We start from the raw sequence: 27,404 nt of genomic DNA, 5'->3' as shown, positions 1-27,404 counted from the left end.
TGCTATCGTGGAAAACTATCACTTTAAAAAATTCAAAAAATTCTTATTAATGCTGGCATATTGTGCACAGACATTATGAATACTCAAGCATATAAGAAATGCTATTTAGGAAAACTATCCGTTTTAAAAAAATCAAAAATATTCTTAGGAAGGTTCAAAATAGCGGTATATTTTGCTAGACATTACGAGTATATTCGAACATATAAGGAATGTTATCTCGAAAAAATTATCAAACGATGGCATATTCTTCGTGGACACTACGAATATTCGAAGCATATATGACTAGGTACTTCTTCACTATAAAATGTCTCGTTCTCTATTTCTTCGAAAATTGTAGTGACAACCGCCCGTATTTATTTCTAATCTTCCCAACAAAGTCATGTAGCTAGCAGTTTGTAACTCCGATGGCATGTCGAGAGATTTAACCTCTACACCCAATAATCCAATATCAAACGTCTATTCTACTCTTGTTTTCTCCTCCTCAAGCATTAGACAATTCCTCATACCCGAGAACGGAGAACCTCCAGTCCTCCACCACGAAACCAATTAGTGAAGCAAAACATATTTCAAAATTATCCCTCCTGCGGCCTTTTTTGTGTTTCATCTGATCAAGAAAAGATAATGGAAGCCAATTAACTAGCAGTCGGTTTTGGTGACATGACATTTTTCTCCAACAAAGTATCTAACGATACTTTCAAGTTCAACTCCTTCCTCCTCCATTGATCAGAAAACAACGGAAAAAGGAAAACTATCTCAGCTTGCTTGTGCATAGGCATCATAGCTAGCAACCCTACAAAACCATCAATTAAGTTCAGAAAGCAAATGAACATGCCGCTGGCAGTTGACATCTCAAATGAGAACCAGTATGTGAGTAGAAATTCACCTGACTACTTTGCACTGCACTTAACATGGTTGGACCAGTTCACTAGCAATCTAATCCACCCCTTAGGAGACTTGCAATAATGGTATCAACCTCTCGAGGAAACTCCAGTCCTATTTCGCCATTTCGATAGCGAAACATATCTTTCAATCGGGTAAACTGTTGCTCAAGCTTAGGCGAATGTTCAATCATAAAATATATTGGGGTGGATTTTTCTTTTTGAGGGGATCCTTAATTGGTCAGGTGAAGTTATGTTACTATTATCATTTCTTTTGAATTAAGCATCTTAATTGAGTAAATTGGTGAACCAATTTAGATTTGTTGTGAACCTTAATGCTGGGCTTTTAGTCCATTAGGTCTCGGCCCAATCCAAATTAGAATCTGAAGTGTGAAACCAACCCAGAAGACGAAGCTCCTAAAATCTCCAAGATCTAAAACCCTCCTCGCAAAGTCGCAAAGCAGCTGGAAATCCCTGAATCGTGAAAAGCAAAAGCAAACAAATTGCAAAGGAAGCATCAGAGCTTGTTTTTGTATTTGGAAATGTTTGGTCGACGTAAATTCCTCTCCTTTCCTTTAGTTATCGGAGCAGTCATGTAAGATCTTTTCTCCAATTCAACTACTCTTTTCTTTCAACTTTTATTAGTCTCAGTTTGATAATCACGAATTTGAGCTATACCCTTTTATGTAATATTGATTTTATGCCATTCTTCATGTTGAAGAACCAATCCAGTTTGGTCTGTGGGGTTTGGCCCAGTTTCATTGTGCTTGCTTATCATAGTTCACTATTTGGTTTGGTTGGTAGTGTTAGTAATTTTGGTCAATTATTAAGTTACTTTCTAAAATTTGATTTTTTTGACTATGAAAATGCCAACCCATGAACAGGAAAGCATCGATCTTTCTATTGTGGTGTGTATGGTGTGAATGTTTGACTGTATGTGATGAGGTTGAATGATTTACTTTAGGTTCATATATAGCTTGCCTCAAGTTTTCATATTGTTAGCTTTTGTCCTCCATTTAGATAGTGAAATGGACATGTAAAAGTGATGGAGAATGGCGATGTTCCGCAAAGCAAAATCATTGCTAATGTTTATAATGACTGGTTATTGATAGAATACAGAACAGTTGTATTAAGAGTGAGCCACAGAATACATGCTTTAGATTCTGTATAAATATCCGTACACAAACCAAAATGTCGCTTTTAATGCTGTGCTTGTAGGACCGCTAGGCTTGGTTCATGTAAATTATTGAGTGATGAAGATTGTTTGTAGAAACACTTGTTCTCCTTCTCAGGTTGTTTTGCTTTTGTTGTTATTTTCTTTTATGATTTTTGTTTGTTTTTTATTTGACCTTGGGAATATGGGAACTCTGGTTTGATTATAAGAAACTTAAATTGATAGCTGTGATCAGGCTAACACCATGAGTTATTTTTACACTCTAGACGAAGTCCTGAAATTCACAATTGTTGCTTTGAGCTGTCTGTTTGGTCCTTTGTAGATGTGTGCTGTTAGCAGCATATCCTAGCTATAATTGCGTTTTCTCCTTCCGTGAATCATTGAATAGGTTAGATATTATGCAACTATCTTAATTTCAGTATCTGGTAGGATATTTTTATTTTTATTTTTTAAAGAACATTAAGGATTTGGCTTTGGTGAGATTGCTTTTTTTGAAATAGAGGTAGTTTTGTATCTCCTGTATGTTTCTGGTTGGGCGGGCATTATCGATCTTCAGACAGGGCTTGGAAAAAGTTGTAATAGGGAAACCTTGAAGCATAGTGGCATTGATTCAGAAAGTGCAGTAACTTTTCTGAAACAATTGAATTACTGAACATTTCATCTTGTCTGCACTCTTTGCCAGAAAGGATTTCTATAGACGATGATCACTGCAAGCGTATTATTTACCTCCAATGACTTCTTTCTGATCTGTTGATTTTGTTACTGCATTTTTCTGTCCTCAGTATCTAGAGAAAGGGCTCTAGGATTATCCCTTCTGGAATCCAATAGGCATAACACTTAGACTTTGAGACTGCGAGACCTTCATCTAGTTGATTGTTAACAATGGGATTATTGAAAGTAATGCATTTCTTATCAGATGTAGCCAAAAATGGGAATGTAATCTAATGCAAAGTGGAAATGAAGGTGGACTAGAACTATGTAATAATCATTTGATTAGCACCAACAAATGCTTCCAAATTTGTGAAATATATGTGTTGTAGTATGTGGCGATATTAGGTGTTGGAGACAAGTGATAAAACCTATAAGCATCAGAGCATTAGCTTAATTGGTAAAACAGTGTTATCATTTTTTCACTTTGGGAATTGGTTCCACTGAGTTTTAATGTTGTGGATACTGTTGTGTTTAGTGCTAGCTTCCTTAGAACCCTGGTACCTATCTTGGCTGAATTTTCGGCTGGGAACTGGTTCCACTGAGTTTTAGTGTCGTGGATACTTTTGTGTTTAGTGCTAGCTTCCTTAGAACCCTGGTACCTATCTTGGCTGAATTTTCGGCTGGGAATTGGTTCCACTGAGTTTTAATGTCGTGGATGCTTTTGTGTTTAGTGCTAGCTTCCTTAAAGAAACAAAAAACCCTTGTTGCCATGGCATGCAGTTCATGCACTTTATATTGCCCTCAAAATTGCAGCCTGTTTGCAATTTCAAATGTTCATTGATCTGATTTTGAGTGTTATTAAAGCTGACTTGATAAATGTATTTTGGATTTGCAGAATTGGAGTTGCTTCTGGCAAGGCAATCTTTGGACCCCCACTTGAGGAGTACTGGACAAAGAAGCAGCAGGAAGAAGCAGCTGCAAAGGAGACTGATGCAAGCTCAAAGTAACCAATCTGGTATCGCATTCCCTCATGTTTGATTGTCCCATGGTGGTGCAAGCCAGGAGATGAAGATAGTTTATTAATTAGTTCATTCATTTACACTTCAAGAATATGATGAAGGCAACAGCAATCCGCAACTGTTTCTAGAAGCTGTCATAGTTAAAGAAGAAAGTACTCTGCTTGCTCAATTGTATTTTTTCTCAGGTTGCCCAATTGTAAAATTTCAATGACAATGTTTTTCAGCTTACTGATATAAGGAGGAAAACTGTTCTGGTATAAAATTCATGCAGACTAATAAGCTTTTTGATCTCTCCATATGTCAAATTTTTTATTGAAGTTGTTAGAACTTTATCGATGGAACATTTTCTGTTACCACTTACCAGAAATGATAATGCAAAATTTTGAAACTAGGTCCTTGTACTCATCCAAACTTATCAAAATGGGATATTGACATCATTCTGAGAAAAGAAGATCATGTAATGGGTTAGGATCTGGAAATATTTTGACCTCCTAGTATATATAAACTTCCAACCAAATATCAACTTTTATTTGATTTCTGTTGTTTATTCTCACCAACAGGGTATACCAACAAGGCAAGCATTACATTTTGGTTATATTCACTAAACCATTTCAACAAATAGCAATGTACTGCACTTGCAGAGTTATATCCAAGTAAAGTTACCATGAAAAGAAGTAAAGAACTATAAAACATGCATGTCATGAAGAATCAACACCTGCAACCATCAGTTTTAAGGATATATTGGAGAAGATATTAAATACTATAGTGATATGTACATGGTGTAATAGGTGCAGGTTCACAACCAATAGAAGTATTTAAGTTTTAAATTTTCCAACTTCAGGTATACAGGATCATTCAGCTGATAAAACAGGACTATATCTGGACACAATTGCCCAATGAACAATGAAGTTTCTTTCTTCACAAAGTCTGGAACATTTTATCTCGCACGCTTTGCCATCATGTAATGGGGACCAGCATGCGATGAAGGTTGGATGCATGCAAGTTTAAGAGCACCTTCAGTCTTAAGCAGCACTCTCGTATCATTCAACTTCTTCTGTTCCTCAATGAATTGTGGATTCAGATGAAATATACACGGGCAGGCAACAAACAGGCAGTTGCACAAAAGAATTTTCGTATACATGGTCATGGACTTAACGAATGAGAATGTACTTAACAAGCTAAGTCGGCGCCAATAGCCATGGACTATCAATTACGTGTAAACACAAAGAAAGACATATAGTGGCGATAACAGAAGACTTTGCAACAGCATACCTCACAACCTCAACACCCCTGTCAACAGTTTCCACACGAGCAGAATTAACACGCCTCCGCATCCCATCAAATAGTCTCTCCAACAAAAAATCCAAGGATGATCTAACTGTTTCAGATGTAACCCGTCCAGTCAAGTCAAGAACAAAACTTCTATTGCTTGGAACTGCCAAAGTAGAGGATACTTGACCGATCCACCCACTGTCTTTTCTCCCATCATCAATAGCCAAATGAGAACTTGAACTCAAATTCGGATGGTTCACATTGGATTTTGAACTTGTTAACACTTGATGAGATGATCTAACAAGAGTTTCAACCGCACCATTACAGACTGATAACAACATATCTTTTACTTTTGCTTCATGATTGGGGTTGGTTAACCCAGAGAAGATATCATCATAGGTGTTGATGTCCATAGTCTTGTCAAGATAAACCGCAACAGCAGTGCTCACAAATAACTGGATACAATCAGCAATTAGGTCTCTGCACTTTTCGCTACAAGCCACATAAACCCATCTTGGAACATCATTCATCTTCATACCAAATTGATCCTTACTTGGAAAACTATTCGAATTTGATCCTCCACCAGACTGCTCATCAAAGAAAGCTAATACCAAATTCTTAGCAAAGCTTCCAACAACAACAGATGCAAAACCAGACCCTGCCTTGGTAAAAAGCTTATCCATAACTTGATCCATAAAGCCTGAATTATCAGAAACTCCATCATCACCATGACCCTGACTCTTGGCTTGTGCTTGATAACCCCTCAAAACTCCCAATGTTACAGCTTGTGTGACCTTAACAACAGAACCCGAAAACTCATCCGACCTAGCTATTTTCGAAACTTGCTTCAAGCTATTCGGAATTTCATCAGAATCAGATTGCAGAAACTCCTTCAAATCTTTAGACACAACTCCAATCGACTCAGCAGAGTCTGAAACTACTTCAGCTACAGAAACTAAAGCCCCTAAAAGCTTCAAAAGCCTCTTTCTTTTTTGACATACTGAAGGCAAGTGATAAACCCTATAAGCACCATAACCAGAGAAGCCCAAAGCAGCCATTACAAACAGCCACTTCTTCCTTTTCCGGGCATAATCAAAACCCCTTTTCGCCAATTCCAGGTCCATCGAGGACACCAATCTCAAAGACCCAATTTTGATTTTTGATTCAAACTTCCAACAAACTATACAAAAAGGGTCTAAATCTTAGGCCTTGGGTTTCTCAATTGGCAGAGAACAAAGAACAGGGCTTTACCTCAACTGGGTCCAAAAGTTGAGGAAGAAAAGATTTGAGCTAAATGGGCAGTTGGGTTTTTCAGCAACGAATTGGGTGTTGTCGTTTATATATTGTATCAACAAATCAGATAGAGAAAGAATCAGACCTGTGAGAATGAGAAGGGGATGAGCTAAGAACCGTTGCAGAGGAGGATAAGCCGTCTGGTGTTGAAAATAATGAGAGAATCTTTGTTGATGCGTCTACTTCTTTCTTTCTCTGGTTGTGATTTGTGAATGGGTGAGAAGGCTAACGATCACCGGCTTTATTTCAATGTTCAACAACCACCATAAAAGCTATATTCATTTTTAGGGTTTTTGTCCATTTACCCCATTTTTAGGGATTTTTTTCCCACTAACCCCATTAAGTTTTTTTAATTCCCTCTTACCCAATACACTCTAAGGGAGTCTTCCCCAATACCCCATTAAGATTTTTTTTTTTTTTTTAAATTTTTTTAATACCATTTTACCCCTCACCCCTTTGTTACTTATAGAGAGAGAGAAAATGGATGAGAGAGAAACCATAGGAGACTTCGCCGGAGCCCGTCACCGGTCGCCGGAATCCGGTCACCGGTCGCCGGAATCCGGTCACCGACCGCCGGAATCCGGTCACCGGAATTTGTTGAAAATCTCACCGGAAATGTTTTTTTGCCCCCAATAGACATCTATTGCCCCCCAATAGACCTCTATTGCCTCCTATTGCCCCCCAATAGACGTTTATTGCCCCGATAGTCTATTGCCCCCTAATAGACGTCTATTGCCCCCCAATACCCAATAGACTTCTATTGCCTCCTATTGCCCCCCAATAGACGACTATTGCCCCCCAATAGAACTTTTGGTAGCCGGAATAGAAACTAATCTTTCTAAAATTAGACAGATAAAACTTTGATTAAAGAAAAAAACGAAGAAATTATATCAATTTTAAAACGTCTATTGCCTCCCAATAGACGTCTATTGCCCCCCAATACAACTTTTTTTTTTCTTTTTTTCCTTTTCGGATTTTTGCCCACAGTTTACAAAAAAGAAAAAGACAAAAAGAAATTGATGTAATCTATCGGACCTTTAATAAACATTTCTTATTTTTTTCTCGGATTTCCTTCTCGGTTAATGTAAAAGCCATTGACCACACCCAAGAGAAGCTACAAACACCCACTTTAATTTGTCTTTGATTCTCATTAGTGGTGATTTCAGTTGCGTTTGGTTTAAGTAGAGGATACCAGAATAGCTTTTGTTAGGTTGATCTCTCTGTTCAAATTCTTTCTATAGAAAGATCAATCCCAACCTCAGTGTTAACAAAGCCATGACTCAAAAGCTATCGACCACACCCAAAAGCTATGGGTTTAAAGTTTCTTACCAGACCAGGCCCAACCCGGTTTCAGTTCACCTCGACGATCAGCAGCTGATCTGCACGCCAACGTCGTTCGACCAGAAACCTGGTGCAGCACCGACCTCAGCGACTTCGGCTACGGCGCGGAAGCTCGTCTCCGAAGCCTCGACTACTGCGCGACGGAGAGAGACAGCGCGAAGGAATCAGAATCTGGTTTGGAAAAGCTATCCGGCGCGGAAGCTCGTCTCCGGCGCAGAAGCTCGTCTCCGGCGCCACCAACAACGACGCCGGCCCCAACTCCATGGTCCTCACCTTCGCCAACCCTTTCTGGATCAAAATCGCCGTCCTCGCAAAACGGTCCATGAAAAACGCGAGACGAGTGCAGGAGCTCTTCGGAATCCGGCTCAGCGCCGTCATGGTCACCGAGTTCATCCTCGCCACCATGTTCTGGAACTCCTAAGGTTGTCCAAGAACGCCTCGGGTTGGAGTAGAGCGTGAAGAAGAGAGCGCATAGGCCTGAATTCTACTCCGGCGAGGTGGAGATCGGAGGGGAAGAGAGAGAGAGAGAAAGAAACAGAGAGAGTCGTGCTGTTGGGGGAGAGAGAGATGAGTGGCATAAAATGTAGTTTGTTAATTAGGTTAAGGCTAAAATTGACATTTTATTTTAAATTGGGTTAGTGAGAATAAAATTTTGTTGCTGGGGTAAGTGAGATAATTTTATCCTATTTTGGGGCATTTGGTCAAGAACCCTTATTTTTATATCATTTGTCACTCTCATGTGATGTATGATATATCCAATCAGACACAAAATTGAAGACTTGTTATTGTTTGTTATTATATAACGACCCAAAAAGATCCAATGAAGTCTTCGCACTTTGCCAAAAAAAAAACAAAAAAAAGGCAATAAGCACAAAGTATCCAAAGAGAAATTTTATGTTAACAAATCAATTAACACGAAAATAAGTAATGTAATATGTAGTGAAGGCAATTTGTCTCAAACAAAAACTTTAGCTTAAGTAAATAATTACGAATCACAAAACCTGCAACTAAATATTTCTTTTTCTCTTAGTGAGTGACTTTATCGAAAAAATTTGCTTTCTCCACTAACATTAGTCCCTCAATGGCACTTCTGCCTGAGGAAGTTTCAAAGAGAGTGATAGAAGTTTCGTTAGTATTGGTGTGTATCATTTTATTTTATTTTTTTATTGAAATATTTAAATATGCATTCTCTTTAATTATTTAAATTTTTTATTTTTTCGTCAGCCAAAAGTGTACCATCAGACCAAGAAGGAAAAAAAAAAGCCCAAGATGTACCAGGCTTTTTTCAGTTTTTGTGTATAAACTCTTTTGGGATCTTTGAGTTGGGGCCGCAGTAGTACCAGGCTTAATCTGCCTTGGCCCAAGGCCGACCCTGCTCTTGTACTCTCAAACAAATTCATTTGTAGCTCATATTTAAATCTCAGCTCATGAAAGTCTAAACTGTTGGTCCCTTCTACGACTGTAAACATGCAATGTCAACATTAATCATGCCCTGATGTATAGCGAACAGAAGTCCTGCTTTCATAGCTTCAATTTCCATATGCAAAGCAGAACGTACAAAAGAAAAGGGATGTGCAATAGCAGCTAAAAACGTACCAATTTATCTCTGATAACTGCCCCAATGCCTAGCTCCTTGTTCTATGTCCATATGGAAAACACCATCTACATTCAATTTCAACCTCCCACTTGGAGGGTGCTGCCACAGGGTCTGAGGCCTTGCCTGCTTCTTTTTCTATTTGCCAGTGTCCCACATATCTATTTATATTAAATCATAGATTCGTAGTTAATTTTTTCATGTTTTCACGTCATGTAACACACTGATAAACAATGTTTAAAATTTGTCGATTGCAAACCTTGATCATTCCCCTTGCACGACAAGAATTTGGAGAGATATCTTTCCCTAAATGAATTTTTTCTAAATGCTCTAAATGCTTTTAACTTGGATTAATTTAGGTCCGATTATCTTCCTAAGTTTTTTTTTTTTTTTTTTTTTGAAAAGGGGCTGGTGCGCTGCCCTCAAGCCTTGATTAATGAAATTGCAGAATACAAGGGGGGGGGGACGTAGAGCCTGAACCCCATATTACAATAAGCATAAAGAGAACATCCTGAAATAATACTAGAACTCTCCGCAAAATCTATGTATTCTAACAAGCACCAATTAGCAAAGAGTGCACGGATAGCTACTCCGTTTGCTTTGACATAACGGTGACATACCAGAAAGATAACTCTATCATAAAGAAGCATCATTGCAAATAACACAGGTTTCCCACTATGTTGCCGCACGGAAATATATCCAGCGACACCCAATTTCATCATGCCACTAGAAGGTTGCGTCCATTTGATCAAGCAAATAGCTCGCCGCTTCGTTAGGCCAAACAAGGCACACTGAGTGTGCACACCGGGACCAAACCCACGTCGCCCTATCAAATAGTGATAGAGATTTATTACCGGCATAAAGCCACATGTTACTAAATTTAAAAAACAATAAAACATAAATATAGAAAATTTTGGAACCATAGCCCAAGCCCTTGTGTATTTTTTTTTTTGAAGTAGCCCTTGTGTATTTAATTTTTGGTGATTGTTGTTTGAATTTTCTTTTCAAAAGTCAAAAGGGATAATATGGACATTTCAATAATCTCATATAACTTCGAAAAGACTCCCTTTCACATCAAACCCCATATTCTGAAACCACACAATACCATGACCTGGAGGACATTGATATCTACGGCAAGATCATGGTTCTTGACCTTATCACCCAAAGTCCATTGCACAGACTTGTTCAGGTCAGCACCTTGTGTACTCTGACTAGGTTAAAGCCGTTAAACCCCACTCTCTCTCTCTCTCCATCAATAATTGCTGTAATCCCGAAACAGATTCCTTAATCCATATCTTAAACCCGAACCGCCGTACCTTTGCCGATGCATCATCATCACGGCCGATGTGGTGTAAGCAGCTCTCCGTCTGCCACGTGGTATAGTGTTCTTGTACGTGGTTGATTGGTAACCAAAGTCTCAGTCCTCTGCCAAAAAAAAAAGTCAGTCCTCCTGGGAAGCCTCGATCAACCCTAAAACAACACGTTTTTCTGTTCCCCACAAAAATAGTAAAGAAAGCAACAGAGGGCGAAAGCCAGAGTTTTTGGGTTTTTACTTTCTTTTTTTTTTCAGGGTTTATGTGTTTGTTATATTAATCGATGACCATCCATGATCCATCCCATCTGTTTCGGTTCTATATATTTTTCTCACCAGCAAACCTTCTTTTCTAAATTTAGGGACATATATAGCTAGGACTCACTGTTCCTAGCTAAGCTATTCTAACGCCTTTGAATTTTCCACAAACCAAGAATCAAAGCTCTCTCTTCTCTTCTTCCTCTGTTGAATTTCGCTTCTGTGTACAATAGAACGGCTCTGTGTGTGTGTTCAGGTTAGTCTCAGTTGGATTAGTTTTTGTTACTTTTTATTACGATCCAAGAAAGAATTATAATCAATGTCAATGAATTCCAAGAGAGATTTTGATCTGGTTTTGTACAAAATTTCAGATTTCTTTCTCATATGTACTCTTTTTTCATCAAAATTTTGATCTATCACTACAATTTATCCCCTTCCTTTCTTGTTTGAATCAACAATCTGGATATGTTTGGTTCTTCTCTGGTCTTGGGTATGAGAATTAGAACGTTTTGACTCTGATAGTTTAGTTTTTTATTTTCCTTTGTTGAGTGAATCAACGCAGTTTGTGTGTATATCTGAATTGCCACTGTATTTGTGGGTCAAAACAATCAAATTTTCTTCACAATTTCCCAGTCTCCTCCTTGATTTAATATTCCAAGCTAATCATCAGGTAAATCTTAGTCTTTCTGTCCTTCTACAATTACAAAGCTACACGAAATCCTATTTTAAGTATACAAATTGCTCAGGTGCCTTAATTAGTTCTTCTAGGTGTTATTTTAACTGACTTAAGAAACAAGCTAGACGCCGCTCTCTTATCCCTTTCCCAAGTTATTCACGATTTACGCGTTTCTTAATTTAATTTAGAATGGGTTTTGGGATATGGTCTCAATTTAAATACTTTGTTTCTTGTTTATATATACAGGTATAGCAAACCAGCTATGTCATCTCCTTGCTGCAACAAAGCAGCTGCAAACTCAGTATTGTACGTGTGTTGAAAATTGAAGAAGATGGAGATAATTTACCAGCCCTATATCGACCCCGAGTACGAATGCCTCATCGAAAGAATCTACCCGCCGTGGTATGTATGTATTTCATCTATGTTTTCATTTTCACCCGCCGTGGTATTAACTAGGGAGAATCAGTGATCACCTATTTACTGGTTTGGCTTTGCAGGGTTTGTATCGACAACGACACATGCAAAGATTGCACCCTCGTGAAGGTTAGATTATATGTTTTTGATAAACATAAAACATTGTTGCCATGTTTCCTACTTGTTCACCATGTTCGAGTAGTTTAACAAGATCATATCATATTACCAATTATTAGTCTATTTTGTGGGTAGGTGATGGACATGGTTTTAATTTGGAACTTCTACATTAAACAGAATAACAAATAAATCTTTGTGCTGTTGGAAAGTTGCTTTCAACTTTTCTAGTGTCCAAGTGGGTCGTCCATTGATTTCAGAGCAACTATGCAGGAGATACCATGCATCTACAAAACAATATCGCCATAATGGATGGCTTGCTGCCAAACACTACAGATGTATTAGTTAAGGGTAAAATACTCATATGGTACATGAATTATCACGAAATGTACTTATTTAAGGAGTCTAATGGTATCTGTATTATCCATCCGTTAGCTCCTATAGTACTTCCGTCTATTATTCATTTAAAAATGCCTACGTGGCAATCATGTGACACTTATATGAGTAAAATGACAAAGGTCAAATAGTCTTTTCATTCATTATTAAAATTATAGTATTTATTATATTGAATATCTATAATTAAAAAATATTTTGACACACAAAAAAATAAAAATAATACACAGTCTGTTCTTCATTGTTCTAAGGGATACTTGGGGCAATTAATTGAAGTACTTTTTTTTGTTTTTAGTTCTTTTTTATTAAAATTTAATATATATTAATTTGGGTCAACTAATGAGATAAGTTTTTTCTCAAACAATTAATTGGATTAACCAATGGAGGTATTAGGTAAATCTAGATATTCACTAAATTCAATTCTAGCTTTTTTTTAACCTAGTTTAATTTATTTTAATTTAGTTTTATAAAAAAATTGTAAAATAAAATAAAATATAGGTTTTTTACGATTTTATTCCTATTTTAACAGAATAATTGACGGAAGTACTAAAAGGGTTAACGGAGGGATAATGCAAGTACCTAGACTCTCTAAAAATTTGTAGGTACCAAAAAGTACATTTCGTGATAATTCGGATACCATATAAAGATTTTACCCATTAGTTAATTACTCAATTCCTAAACTAGTTTAAATCCCATAAACCCGAACCAAATCCCACTTCCCTAATTTCACTTATAACCAACTTTTATAAACTAGAGCCTAGAGGGATCGAGTTGTTTGGTGTCACCAAGTGGAGGCCATTAAATTGAGAGAGAGATGGTAAAGCTTTAGTAGCTATCGTCATTTATTTTCTGTTACTTTTTCAGTTTCCAAGCCCTGCAGGGTTAACAATTCCATGCAAGGTTTCGTCACTTTAAGCTTCCAACCCTCTCTATCCCTACGCAACCAGATTCCCAGCAAACCTTAACCAGATGACATCATCTAGTTATATATAGCCAGACCAGAAAAACTAACATGGACCCAATTGATATACTTGCAACAGATCGAGCCGTAGACTAGGAAATGTTCATTGATTTGGTTAAAGAGAGATGAAAATGACATATGCATGCGACCTGGATAAAGCTTTTTTTATTTTTACTGATACAACCTTTTTACAGGTTGACAGTGCAAACAAGCACGGGATTTTACTGGAGATGGTCCAAGTTTTGACAGATCTTGATCTTGTTATTTCCAAATCTTATATCTCCTCTGATGGTGGATGGTTTATGGATGGTATGTTTTTTTTTTTTTTGGTATTATATATATCTCGTTTAATCATTTTTTCGTGTTGATATAAAGAAAAAGATGGTAGCTTTAGTGTTGTGAGGTATGCATGAGTCAGACCCACGAGTAGAGATAATTGCTCGGCAGATTGGCTCATGTGGGTTTGTTTTGATTGCATGGTGTGGTTGCAGTATTCCATGTGACGGATCAACTCGGCAACAAAATCACTGACGAGAGCATCATACTTTATATTCAGCAGGTCTCTTTTTCTCTCTCTCCAATATTGTATGTTTTTTTCCTTTTCTGTTTTTTCTTTTTCGTGTTGCTTTTGCTCTTGTTCAAGTTACGTTTTTTGAGACCTTAATGTAATTTTCTTTGGAAGATGATCCTAAATAGTGAATACTAAATTGTGAAGTGAAAAAATGTAAAAAAATTGGTAAGTTTACAGTAACTAACTTTAAACTCGACAATGGTGTTTTAGCACATAAAACACGAAGTCCCGTTTCTTGTAACATGCATGTCATTCTTTTACTTTATTTTAACAATAAAATGATGAATTTGCAGGCACTTTGTGCTAAGAGGGGAGTGATTGCAAAAGAGGCAAGGATATGCTTAGGAAAAGAAGTGGCGCCGGGAGCGAAAGATTTAGCCCTAGAAATGACCACCAAGGACCGACCGGGCTTAATGTCCGAGATCTCCGCGGTCCTGGTTGAGCTCGGCTGCAACATAACTGCTGCCGTGGCTTGGACCCACAGCACCCGAGCGGCCAGTATCTTCTATGTCGAAGATGGGCTGGACGGAGGGCCCATCATGGACCCAATACGGCTAGCAAATGTCCAAGAGCAGCTAGAAAATGTAATTGAAGCCCATCACGAGGTGGGCGAGAAGAGGAGTGTGAGGCTGACTACCCCGGCGGTCGGACGGACCCACACGGAGCGGCGTCTCCACCAATTGATGTACGGGGATGATGACTACGAGATGTGTCGGGGTTGCGATGGCGGTGATAAAGGACACAAGAAGGGTTGTGATCGAACCCATGTGTCGATAGAGAGTTGCAAGGAGAAAGGGTATTGGATTGTCAATGTAAGAAGCAAAGACCGTCCTAAGCTGTTGTTTGACACAGTCTGTGCTCTCACTGACTTGGAATACGTTGTGTTCCACGCTCTGGTTTCTTCCAGGGGCACCATGGCTGATCAGGTACGTCTTAATCAATAATTCAGATTTACAACATTACGGTGTATACATCATTTTCTCATCTATGTATTTCTACGAGTTAACAGTGAATGTTAATGTTCACAGGAATATTTTGTAAGGCACAAGGATGGCTACACTTTGAACGCAGAGAGTGAAAGGCAAAAGCTCACCCTATGTTTAGTTGCTGCAATAGAGAGAAGGATCTCAGAAGGATTGAGACTTGACCTCTGTGCCAAAAATCGGATGGGACTATTATCAGACATCACAAGGGTTTTCCGAGAGAGTGGTTTATCAATATCAAGAGTCGATGTTGGAACATATGGTGAGAGAGCAGTGGGATCAATCTATGTCACAGATGCTTCAGGTCACGATGTGAATCTGAACACAGTGGAATTGGTGACAAAGGAGATTGAAGGATCTGCCATTGCAGTTCACAAATCACAGAAGTGGGCTGCTCATGGTTCTTCATCAAGGACAAGCCAGAGAGTACCAAACACGAGAGTAGAAGATGAAGGAAAACCAAGATCGTCATTTGGAAGTTTGCTCTGGGCTCAACTGGAGCGCCTTTCAAGCAGCTTTGGACCCATTAGATCATAAAGGAGCTTCAGGTTACTTCCGTGGTGTTTTGTTGTATTCATGAATGTCATAGATCTGTATATAAATGTGTAGAATCAGGAGTCAAGAATAGCTTTTCTCTCCTTCCTAGCCAGCTAGCTTATGGAAGTTCAATTAAGATGATCTAGATCGTTTTTCTTTTGTACGAAGATTTCTTCATCTAGACCTTCTTCTTTTGGAAGATTGGAACTGATTTAATCCTACCAATTCCTAATCTCATGCCACTTGAGCTAAGGCTCATTGGTACAGATTAGTTAGCATACAAGGTTCTTTGTAGTTTTATGAACATATACTAGCTCCAGAATTAGGAATATCTCCATATCACCAAAGAAAGAAAGAAAAAAATGATAAAAAGGGGGGAAAAAGAAAAAGAACATGTACTATTTGGGCTATGCAGTAACTTGATAGTCCCATGTAAATCAGAAGAGAACCTGCAACTACTGTCTCAAGCAGGAAGGGTAGGGCTTCTGAAAAGATAGTGAAGAATATGGGTGGCAATGAATACAAAAGGGATCACTTCTCAAAACGCTTGTTCCCCAACAAAAATGCATCAAATTAGAATTTAATTGCGTGTAAATGTAAAAGACAATTATCCAAGAAAATTAAAACAACCAAGTTAAAAGCGAATGAAATTATCCATGCTCTGTTTTCACAATCTTTTTAGCGTTACACAAGAAAATTAAAACAACCAAGTAAAAGGCGAATGAAACTATCCATACTCTGTTTTCACAATCTTTTTAGCATTACAATACAACTATGTGCTTGTGCTGAGATGTGCACAGCTTCAATCTGATGATCTATTTTGACGACAGCAGATTCTGAAAATTTGTAGAAAATTACTACAATGGCTGCAGTGTACTTAATTTGGATAGAAAATCTAATTAAAAGGGTCGCATCTTAAATTAATATCTTTTTAAGGTTATCAGACATTATGAGGCGCTAATGTATCTGTGTTAAAAAAAAAATTGAAAAACAACAAGACATTGTACTATAAGGCACTTGATACTCATATGCAATCAAACTTACGAAAACTTATTACAAATCTAGACCAATATGCTTAACATCTTGGGTGAGGCTAAGATGAAAATTAAAGTTTACACGATTAATCATGCTAACTCTCTAAATTTCTTTAACGGGTCACGAGCTCTGGAAAAATCTGATTGACTCCCCCAAATAAAAATTAATAAGTTAGTAACAAAATGAAAAACATCCCAACTCAGGCTTCCAGCATGCATAAACTTAAAAGTACAATTCTATATTAAATAAACAGATCAGATTATTGCTTGGTGCTGTAATCACTACACAGAAATACATCCTTGCATAAGAAATAATAATCCAGTATTAAACCTTATGTACAATCATAGTCCCCATAGCCTAACTTCGACTAAAGAAACCTTTCACAGTCTATTCACAATAAGGGATGAATGAAACGAATAGGCCACATTGACCTAAACCAGATTGACCTTTCACAATAGGGTTCTTATGTAGTCATCATATAACATCAATGTCATCAACATCAAGCCAGTCATTAGATTCTTTGGTCTCTGGGTTACGGGAACTTACCTGCGCAGACCCAGCATGTCTGATTCCAACAGAGTTCATGTCCTTATCTGAATCAGGAGAGCTTCTGCCTAGCTGAACCCAGTCTCTTGAATCTTTGGCTGAAGAGTCAGAGCCAGATGTGGCCTTCTTGTAACCTGATGGCACATCTCCATCATCATCCTCAAGATCACTGAATGATACATCCTCATCGTTCTCTATAGGGATGGAGGTTCCACCGACACCGTCCCCATCCATCTCTGATTCCTCTTTCAACCAATCATCAGCATCATCCTCATCTTTCTCGTCCAAGACTTTAGATGAAGAAGTGGAGGGTGGCAGTGGATGTTTGGTCTCTTTCACTGGTCTTTCTTCAATAACAGGCTTGTCAACAATTTGGATTTCACTACTCTGGACTGGGTGCTTCTCTGTCTCAATATCAGCTGTTGCTGGTGGGGGAGCTGATCTCATGGTAGATGTTTCGGGTGGCATTATGTCAGATTGAGCACTCGGTGGCACAGAAAGATGCTGTTCTTTGGGAGAATCAGTAATTCCTTTTGAATAAGCAGCACTACTTGCTGAAGGGTCAGATTCAGGCTTAGACATATTTCCCTTCTTTAACTCATGAGACAACATTGCTCTAACTTCTACTATCTGCAGAGATATCATAAAGTCAAGCAAAGCACATTGCTCCAACCAGAACTAACAAAAAAAAAAAATGTCAAAAAGGGGAGTGTTGGGTCACTGTCACATAAAACCAACTTACCTTGGGTGTAGACAAAAGCTCAGCATCTTGTTTATTCAGTCTAGGATGCAAGAGCACAAAGTAAATCATCCAAAAGTGAGATTCACTCATATGCTCAGGACAGAGTTCCATCCTGAGAGCAGCCAATGCCGGAGCAAGACGTTCAACAGCCAGAGCATGCTCTTGTTGGACATCAGACAATTCAAAATCTGGAAAACCAAACTCACAATGTTCTCATTTCTGTGCAAGTCAAAGTTCCAAAGTTGCTAATCATAAAATACATATACCCCATCATAACTTCAATTATTGAGCTCAGCAACAAACTAGCCAACACAAATCAACAAAACATCCACTCTCATTTTACACTAGCGAAAAAGTTAATGATTTCTTATCTCCTAAAAAGTATGCTTAGCTGAGATTCACCTCATTCTTATCTGAAAAAACCTCTAAGTTACTGAGACTGTAGAGCTGCAATCAAAGCAAATAGGAAATCTCATTGCGAAAAGCAAATATCTCAAATCAAATCCTTCATAAAACTGATGAACAAATAAACACTAATTTACACTAACACAACCAAATTAAGCATCAATTCAACACACATTGAATCAAATTACTCAAATTGAAGTTCAATCCAAAGTCAAGCATACCATCTGAATCTTCATCATCATCAGAGAGAGGGAAATCGAGCCAAGTCTCGGGATGCATAGAAACATTTCTCACGAACGCAAGAACCTCCGGCGTCACACCGAGAGCCAGCCCAGCCGCCTCGGCCTCTTCCTCCGATCCAAACTGAAGCAAATTCGAAGCGATCTTAGTGAACTCCGAAACCGCCATATTGCTCGAAAGCTTCGAGATCCCGCTCTTGAACTTTCCGCCGATCTCCGCGAAATCGCTCCGGATTCCGGCGATCACATCCTCCTCGGAGAGCTCCGGATCGGACGGCTCTCCCTGCTCGGCGGGTTTCGGAGCGGCCGCATCGGGCGGCGGGGCGAGAAACGAGGCGACGCCCCAGAACTGGCGGGATAGGGTTTTGGTGAGCTCGGAGAGGTCGCCTTTGACGCCGCCGCGGGGATCGGAGGACGGCGAACCGGGTTGAGGGGAGTTGGGGTGGGCGGCATTGGAGTTAGGGTTTTGGATGGGGATGGAGGCGTTGGGGTTGTTGTAGCCGTCTTCGTCGTCGTCGAGTTTGAGAGAGTTGGCGATGGATTTGGCGAGCCATGACATTGTGGATAGAGAGAGAGATGTGATCGGAGAGTCGGAGAGTTTCGAAGGCAAGGCTTACTGGTTTCTGACTTGCAGAGTCGGTCTCCTTGAATGTTGGGTAAGCGATTTAGAGTCCCTTCTACGGCGTCGTTCTGGTTTCGCTCGAAATTTTCTAATTAGGCTTTGCAATAATTTAGAGTAAAAACCTAATGTACAGAAAGAAAAAAAAACTACAGTATGAATAATTTACCTTGGTAACATAAAAAAGTAAAAATATTATCCTCATAATGTTGGTCCAATGTGATTCAGATTGCATGTTTCGTTTACTACCGCGGTTAAGAAAAATGAGACATAGGGTTGGGTTAGTGTTTCTACAGTGGTTTTCTTATTCTCACAAATCATAATTTTACCTAGTACAAGAAATATATGAATGGCAAATACTTAGGTGGGGGTTTCCCCACCACGTGGCCTTACGGCCACCCAATCAGAACATTTGAAATTTTCCATCTCTGCCGAAAATGCCCCTGCTTCCTAAAGTGAAATACCCAAAACACCCCCCCTGCTGGGGGGTGATTGGCCCTCCCCACCACGTGTCCCTACGGGTGCCCCACGCAAGATCTTCTCTATATGAATATAGCAAGTGCCCACAAACATAAAGGGTTCAAAATGTTGTAAGAATATGTTTAATATTCAAGTAAGAAGTCTAAAAAATGTCTCTTATCTTATCATAAACCTTTAAAAATGTCACTTTTCATAAAAATTAGGGGAAATAATCATTTACCCGATTTTAGGCTAAAAATTGCCCACTTGCTCCACCAACTGTTTTTTAACCCAATTTACCCAAAACACTCTAAGGGATTATTTCCCCTTTACCCAATTAATTCTTTTTTATTTTTTTTTGAGACTTTTTTGCCCTCTCCTTCTTTTTCACTTAGAGGGAGAAGTCATCCTCCACCTTGCCGGCCTCTGGTGACCAATGGCATGGCACCGGCGACCGGTGACCGGAATCCGACAACCGGTGACCGGAATCCGGCGAATGCTGACCGGAATCCGACGACCGGTCCCTAATAATATCCAGTAACCATATTATTGCTCCCCAGTAATCATATTATTGCTCCCCAATAATCATATTATTGCCTCCCAAAAATCATATTATTGCCGTCCAGTGAATTGTATGAACTCCCAAAACCAAAATGAATACATTACAGGCACAATTGATCAATTTATAATCATATTATTGGCTCCCAATAATCATATTAGTGCCTCCCAATAATCATATTATTGCCCCCCAATACAAAGTCCAATGTCTCTACTGTCTCCCAATAGACCACCAAAAATGAACAATTTTGTAGGATTCACAGATAATTTGACTTTAATACATAGAATACAACAGGTAACTTATCAAAACACCACACTATAGTGATCCCTGTCCCTCGTATCAAAGTCTACTGGGGGCCAATAATGTGCCTACTGCCCCCCAGTAGCCAGGAAATGTAATGGGTAGCAAAAAAAAAAAAAAACCAGAAACTGATTTGGGCACCCAGTAAAGCTCTGGGCACCCAATCACCATCTTCGGCGGCACCGTGGCTTCGTCTCCGGCTTCTGAAGGCTATACGTCGGTCTACGTTCGGGTCTGGACGACGAGTCTGGTTGAGTCAGTTGCGCTTGGGTGTGTACCAGTGATAATAGCCGCGGAATCGAAACCCAAGAACCCAGACGATGAGTACAACAGATCTTGTCGATGCATCAGACCAGATCGTGAATCATCTTCAGACGCCGACGTCAATGACCCAAATTCTTCATACGCTGCCGACGTTCGACCCACACTCCATTCCGGCAAGAGATCGGACTTGAACCAAAACCAAGTCGAACCAGACCCGGCCACTTCCAATCGTCGGCCACCTCAACTTCTTCCATATTGACGCGCCGGAATAGAACCTGACAACGCCGCCGTGGCTCCTAATCGATCCGCTCCCAAATCGGATTCTGAGGCTCCGGCGATGTCGTCTCTGCCGTCGATGAAAGAGAGGAAGCGTGTGTGAGAGAGAGAGTCTGAGAGGAAAGAGTTTAATATGGGGCAAAACTGTCACTATAGGTTAGATTGGGTAAAGGGGGTTAAAAAACTCTTAGTGGAGTAAGTGGGCAATGTTCATGCTGAAATTGGGTAAGTGATCACGGCCCCTAAAAATTATATGTTTCAGCAATTAGTTAGTTTGACATTGTTCAATGAACTAAAGACATGAATTTTTTTTGAAGAAAATAAAACAATTAGAAATTTTTTATAAAAACAAAAACCGTCAAGTGCATTTAGTTAGGGCTGGGCACGATTAAAATTTTACTGGGCCCGGGCCCGGCCCGTTTCTTACGGTTCGGGCCCAAAGTCCGTTAGGGACCAACCCGTTTCATTTCGGGGCGAGTTTGCGGGCTCAAATACATGTAATCTACATTTGCTGTCGACGATGAAGCAACAGAGGCGCTAAGAAAGAAGAAGCTCAGTCTACGCTAGGAACAAGTTCAGGGCTACAACCTTCCCATCAGTAGCCATGCTGCAATCACATAGTAAAATCCATTTCCAGAAACCACAATTCACGAGCATATTTGCAGTCACTAATCGGCCTAATTTTCTCAGCAGACACTCAGACAATCAAAATACAAAAACCAGTGAAATACAATTGCTCGTTGCTCTCAAATTGTAATGAACTGAACAAAAACCCAAATCCCAGTTTAGCTACAAGCCAAATAAGCACAAAAAAGAAATCAAATTTATCAATAAACTGAGGAACCCATGAAGCTAAAACGAGAGTGGCAGACCTGAAGAACAATGGGCTCCTATTCTCTGACTTCTAATTGGCTTATGATATGGCAGAAAGATCTGTGAGGGAGAAAGAAGGAGGCGGCCTCTCGCAGTCCTGGGCGGCTGGGACTCTCGACGTCTTGGCGTCTCAGGGTCACGACATCTTGAATCAAAGCCACCAGTTACAGATCTCAAATCTTGAATCGAAGCCATTAGAGGTTAGTGGTGGAGATGCAGAGCGACGACGCGACGTAGACGAGGTCAATGGTGGAGGAAGGAGTGGGTTTGCAATCTCAGGATGAAGGATTACAAAGAAGCAGAAGTAGTTGCGAAGATTGTGAGGTTTCTTGCTAGATTAGGCTTCGCCGGGATTGAGGTTTCTACACTTTCTTGATAAATTAGGCTTCCTTTAGAAGTGAAGTGGAAGAGGAAGACGTAAAGAGGAGGAAGAAGAAGAAGAAAAAAGTCAAAAGGAGAAGGAGAGAGTATCTGACGCGTGGAGAGAATAAAATAATCAATAAATACCTAATAAGGGAAAATTTCACAAACAGTACACTAAATAAAGACCACTAATAATTTTTATACATAAAGTTCTAAACCGAGCATTTTGGTACACAAAATTTAAAGCCCGATCCACTACCCATACACGACGTTAATGACGCCGTTAACTTTATGTTATTATTCATTTATCAAGGGTAATTTAGTACTCTCTCACTCTAACTCTTCTTTTTGGTAAAAAAAAAAAAAAAAGGATCTTCTCTCTCTCTCTCCACACACCCAAACCCAGAAAACTCTTATGACTCGGCCGACCACCGCATCTCCTCCTCCTTCCAAATCCATACCCATCAAACTCAATCCCACTTCTAATTCCACCACAACCCTAATTCTAATTCTAATCCCAGCCCCATCCCCACCGCTGATCACTACCACAACCCCTATGCCGATTGTCCTTGGAGACGATGTCGGACTCGAACACGTCACCTGGAGTAATAAGAACCCAAATTAATAAGGAGTTGAGATTGGTTTTGATGAAGGTGAGATTAGTGCCCTGCCGCAAGTAATAATTAAGAACCCAGAGCATCGCAACTTTGGCTACTAATGCACTGGGACTTTGCTCCAGAACAAAGGCACAACACAACAAACAGCATTGACCTGATTTGGAACTTCATTTGGGTCGATCCAAAACTTGAAACCATGAACAAACCGTCTTCACCAAATCCACAGCCTCCTCATCCTTCGTTTCATGCAAATGAAAGTAATGGTCCTTCCCTTTATTCTCCTTCATCTCCACACTCCTTTCTACCCACTCTTCTTCAGCTCCTCCACATATCTCCTCCCCACTCCATTCAAATGGTCTTTCTCCGCCACCAAACACCAACACCTTCTCACACTTGAACCGGCCTAGATCCTCTACGGCCGGCTTCAACCTCCTATCCTGCAACCCTTCATTCTCCTTGTTTATGTAAAGCCACATCTCATTGTCGGTTCCTCCCATGCTGTTGTCGCCGACGAAAACGCGGTTCAAGTCGGCGTACTCGTTTAGCCATTGATCCGGCCTGGTTCTGTTCGCATGGGTGGCGACCCATTGGAGAGAGGCCTAGGAGTCCTCGTAGCAAGCGGGTATGGGCCGGGTAGGGAAGAAGCCGCACTCGACGGAGACCGCGATGACGTCAGCGGCAGAGCAGATGGTGGAGACGTAGTCATGGTAGGGGGAGGAAAAGGCGGACAACGTAAGATATGGGAGAGGGAGAGAGAGAGAGAGAGACGAGTGGCCAGAGTAAGAGAGAGAAATAGATGGGTGGCCAGAGCAAGAGAGAGAGAGACCAATTTACCCCTCAAATTATGCCAGGTGGCAGAGGTTCTCACGGCGTCATTAACGTCGTCTATGGATAGTGGGTCGGGCTTCAGATTTCGTGTACCAAAATGCTCGGTTTAGAACTTTATGTATAAAAATTATTAGTGACTTTTATTCGGTGTACTGTTTGTGAAATTTTCCAATCTAATAATGGTATATACAGGCCTGACAGACTTTTCTTTGTTGAAAACATAAGGCTCGGGCTCGGATCGTCTTTATCTACTTCTAGCCTGGACCAAACCGTTTCGCATGAAAAAATTTTACAGCCCAGACCATACGGGCCGGGTTGTGACGGGTCGGACCGGTCTTCCAGATTTTCGGGCTAAAATGCCCAGCCCTACATTTAGTAGCAAATGATACTTAGAACTCTAGTAAACAACCTTGATTGAAACCGACTCTTGGAGTAATACTCGAACTCCTTTAAGCAAATTTCAGTCTCTCAAGCTATTCTCGAATTCATTTTGAGTGATTAGTCCTCGCTCTTCTACTCTTTCGAGTAGTGCTCGAACTCTATAATACATTAATACTCAAAATTCGTCAAATTACTGTCAAAATTTTAAACCTGACGAAAAAAGGGTAAATGAATTCTTACCCGACCAAAATGAAGCCAATTGAGTCGTTAAAGATGTGGTCTTTTCATTTTCCATAGCCTCTCTCGAACCCAAACAATGCTACTAGCAAACCGTCTGCTATTCACTTCCATTTTCTTATCACCATCTTCTTCTTCTCCCTCTCTAAAACCCCAACCTCTCACCCTCACCTTCGCAAACCCAACCCATGCAAAACCCACCCGCCATGTCTCCTCAGCCTCGAAAACCATACCCATCATGGAGAAGGACCGGTCCGTCCTGTTCGTCCCGCCCGGAGTCGACCCGGATGAGGTGACCCCGGACATGGTCCTACCCGGCTCCAACATCGTTATCGGACCCTACGCCGGCGACGCCAAGATTAAGGAGGTGGTGTTCGTCAAGAGCAGTAGTAGAGCTAAGGACTGCCCCAAACATGACCGGCCCGAATTCGCTATATTGGGCCGGTCCAATGTGGGCAAGTCCTCGCTTATCAATGCCTTGGTTAAGAAGAAGGATGTTGCTCTCACGTCTAAGAAGCCAGGTTTGGTTTTGTTTCTTCTTTCACTGAACAAAGTTGGTTTCTTTTTTTGAGTTTTGGTGGTTTTGATGTGTTTGGGTTTGTGGGTTTTGCTTGTTTTTTTGTAGGGAAGACTAAGTTGATCAATCATTTCTTGGTGAACAAAAGTTGGTACTTTGTGGATTTGCCTGGTTATGGGTGAGTACTGAGTAGTGAGAACTAGTGTATGGTTTGAAAAATGAAAACTTTTGCTTGTGAGCTTTAATCTTCTTATTTATTCAAGTTTGTGAAGTGAAAGTGTTAGGTGTATGGTTAAATTCAAACAATGACATTTTGCATGATTTGTTAGTTATTTCGTCCTTGGGATTTTGATCACTGACTGGTGTTTTTATGGTAATTGGATTGTTTATATTATGTAGCTGTTTGTAGATCAATCCTACTAAAGAAAGTCTTGAACTTTGCGTTGGGTCAGTTTTTCCAAACCAGGAATGCGAATAATTTTTGTACACTGGTCTGCATTGCACTCTTCTGTATTATGAAAGGGGTGATGCAAGCCACTTTTCTGAGCAAGTGCAGTTAATCTAGAGTAAGCATTAGTTTGAGCCGAGCACAAAACACTTATTTTCACTTATCTGCTATTATCTGACTAAAGGATAGAGTTCTCTATAGGATTCCCTTTAGTTGGGATTGAGGCTTTGGTGAATTGACTTTAATCAGATGATGGTTATCTATGACTGATGGCATTATGTATTGTTAAGTGGTTCCAATAGTTCTTAATCTAAGCGACTAAATTCCATCATGCTATTCGCTCTCGATAAGAAACAGTTAACTTTTACAAATGACTTGAATTTAGTATTGATTAGCGTGCAGACTCGTTTCTCCAAAATATGGCATTTTCCCTTAGAAGTTCTAAGTTTTAGTTGTTTTGTTTGACATGCACTAGTTTATGGCAAGGAATTGACTCTGGCTAGATGGATGGATTGAGGACAGAGAATTCTTTCCTGTCAGGTTATTTGTGATTTCAACAAGATTGGTCGCATAGTAACAGCTTTGATTTACTCTGTTCATTGTTGTTTCTCTTACCTATGAAGTTTTTAAGATTATTTTTCTGAATGTGCCAGACTCCAGAGTTAGTTCTAGTTGTTAGAAAGCTGTGTGACAGCATTACCTTCTTTGATTGTGAGTTACTGTCAGTGAAGGCATGAGATCCCCTGAATGACCTAGTGTTCTCTTCATACTCGCAAAACTAGTGTTCAAGTGATTTTAGTAGATCTGAATGCACAGTTCCGGTGGAGGTTGGGGAAGAAATAGTGGATAAGATTTAATATGAGGGATTTCATGTTATCAATGACTGAGAGTCTTAGACCTTATATTGTGCTTTAGAGTTGATCATAGAATGATCAATCATGAAATTTTTCCTACCTGTCATTCTTTTGGAGCTTCAGCCACAATTTTGGTATTCATATGTAAACATGAAGATGCTGTTACTTATAAGATTGCTAACTACTTATCCTCGAGTCCTGTTATCCATATTTTGTTAAGTTGTTTGAACTCGTATTCATAACATCTCAAGCAAAACAATAAGGAAGAACTCTGGTTGTTGTTGTTGTTAAAAAAAACCTTTTTTTTTTTTTTTTTACAGAAAGTATATGTAACAACTGATCAAATTATCTTTAGCCTCCTCTTATTCTAGTTTTAATCTCTAGTAGTTCACTTTGTTTCCAGGTTTGCTAAAGCTCCAGAAGCTGCTCGGATGGATTGGTCGGCATTCACTAAAGGTTTCTTTTTGAACAGAGATAATCTCGTTGCTGTTCTACTTCTTGTTGATGCTAGTGTTCCACCTCAGAGGATTGACCTAGACTGTGCGAATTGGCTTGGACGAAATAATGTATGCTGGTCTCTCATATGAAATGCTTTCTACTTTAACCTCATGGTAATGTCCTCATGATCTTTTTTTCTTTTTTTTTCTGCATTTAGATACCCATGACTTTTGTCTTCACAAAGTGTGACAAAATGAAAGGGGGCAAAGGTAAGAGGCCTGATGAGAACCTCAGGGATTTTAAGCAGTTCATCGCAGAAAACTACAAGCAGCATCCCCCATGGATCATGACTAGCAGTGTAACTGGTTTGGGCAGGGATGAACTTCTGCTTCACATGTCACAGCTTAGAAACTACTGGGATCAATAGTCTGTATTATCATAATTCTTGCTGATTCCTCAACCGCAGAGGGAGAAACTTGGTCTCTTAGAACTAGGGACTTCCAACTCTGTTGCCCATAGTTTTTTTAGTGAGATTTTTTTATCTTTCTGCTAGCAGTTTATAGTACTGATTACTATAAATCCATATGTGATTCAGATCTGTAATTTTTTCTGTATATATAGATAAACGATGTTTGTAGTTTACACAGAAATACTTATCAATTATCATTGTGCTGTGTATTCGGCTTATGTTTCTGAGGCTTCTTTTCCCTTGCCCCCCATGTCTTGTGTTTGTATTGAGCCCATTGCCGACCAAAAGACAGACCAATACCTTTAAACTCCTTTAAGTTCCTAGCTCATTTGCATCCTAACGCTCCTGCATTAGCTTGTGGTGTCAGTAACTGTTGATTGTGTACTGATATTTAATTATTAACAAAGGTTTCTTTCTTCGCAAAAAAGAATGCGTCCTGCATTCAGTCCATAATATTACCAACTTATTGCATATAATTACTTTTTTTTCTTTAG

At 39.6% G+C, this 27,404-nt stretch overlaps 4 protein-coding genes, 1 long non-coding RNA gene and 1 pseudogene across 7 annotated transcripts; 3 read left to right on the top strand and 3 right to left on the bottom strand.

Annotated features, from left to right (window-relative positions):
* The first annotated feature begins 246 nt into the window (after positions 1-246).
* Positions 247-4,110, top strand: LOC133727458 (uncharacterized). Its single transcript, XR_009855190.1, has 2 exons — positions 247-1,473; positions 3,599-4,110. It is a non-coding gene; the product is annotated as an uncharacterized LOC133727458 (long non-coding RNA).
* Positions 4,111-4,446: 336 nt separating this feature from the next.
* LOC133722224 (protein PHLOEM PROTEIN 2-LIKE A10-like) lies at positions 4,447-6,537 on the bottom strand. The gene has a single exon (XM_062149052.1). The coding sequence runs from the start codon at positions 6,116-6,118 to the stop codon at positions 4,901-4,903; it is 1,218 nt and encodes a 405-aa protein (XP_062005036.1). The 5' UTR covers positions 6,119-6,537; the 3' UTR covers positions 4,447-4,900.
* Positions 6,538-10,432: 3,895 nt separating this feature from the next.
* Positions 10,433-15,604, top strand: LOC133722210 (ACT domain-containing protein ACR1). Of its 3 annotated transcripts, none has more exons than XM_062149031.1 (7): positions 10,433-11,048; positions 11,715-11,870; positions 11,966-12,011; positions 13,545-13,659; positions 13,842-13,909; positions 14,215-14,847; positions 14,950-15,604. In XM_062149031.1, the coding sequence occupies exons 2-7, from the start codon at positions 11,800-11,802 to the stop codon at positions 15,439-15,441; spliced, it is 1,425 nt and encodes a 474-aa protein (XP_062005015.1). In that variant the 5' UTR covers positions 10,433-11,048; positions 11,715-11,799; the 3' UTR covers positions 15,442-15,604. The 3 variants fall into 3 exon arrangements, with proteins under 3 accessions (XP_062005015.1, XP_062005019.1, XP_062005028.1); XM_062149035.1 differs by lacking the exon at positions 10,433-11,048 and adding an exon at positions 11,071-11,462; XM_062149044.1 differs by lacking the exon at positions 10,433-11,048 and having other exon boundaries at positions 11,753-11,874.
* Positions 15,605-16,693: 1,089 nt separating this feature from the next.
* On the bottom strand, positions 16,694-19,094 carry LOC133722200 (uncharacterized). The gene is made up of 3 exons (XM_062149023.1): positions 18,391-19,094; positions 17,765-17,952; positions 16,694-17,652 (listed from the first exon to the last, which is right to left on the bottom strand). Exons 1-3 carry the CDS (start codon positions 18,965-18,967, stop codon positions 16,951-16,953), a joined length of 1,467 nt encoding a protein of 488 aa, XP_062005007.1. The 5' UTR covers positions 18,968-19,094; the 3' UTR covers positions 16,694-16,950.
* A 3,538-nt stretch (positions 19,095-22,632) lies between these two features.
* Positions 22,633-23,472, bottom strand: LOC133717601 (probable carboxylesterase 13; annotated as a pseudogene).
* Positions 23,473-24,224: 752 nt separating this feature from the next.
* LOC133727456 (GTP-binding protein At2g22870) lies at positions 24,225-27,130 on the top strand. The gene is made up of 4 exons (XM_062155035.1): positions 24,225-24,705; positions 24,810-24,879; positions 26,407-26,569; positions 26,659-27,130. The coding sequence occupies exons 1-4, from the start codon at positions 24,264-24,266 to the stop codon at positions 26,866-26,868; spliced, it is 885 nt and encodes a 294-aa protein (XP_062011019.1). The 5' UTR covers positions 24,225-24,263; the 3' UTR covers positions 26,869-27,130.
* The last annotated feature ends 274 nt before the right edge of the window (positions 27,131-27,404 follow it).

The sequence above is a fragment of the Rosa rugosa genome, chromosome 1 (genome assembly GCF_958449725.1).
Source record: "Rosa rugosa chromosome 1, drRosRugo1.1, whole genome shotgun sequence".
Lineage (NCBI taxonomy): Eukaryota > Viridiplantae > Streptophyta > Magnoliopsida > Rosales > Rosaceae > Rosa > Rosa rugosa.
This window is presented reverse-complemented; position numbering and strand designations above follow the sequence as displayed.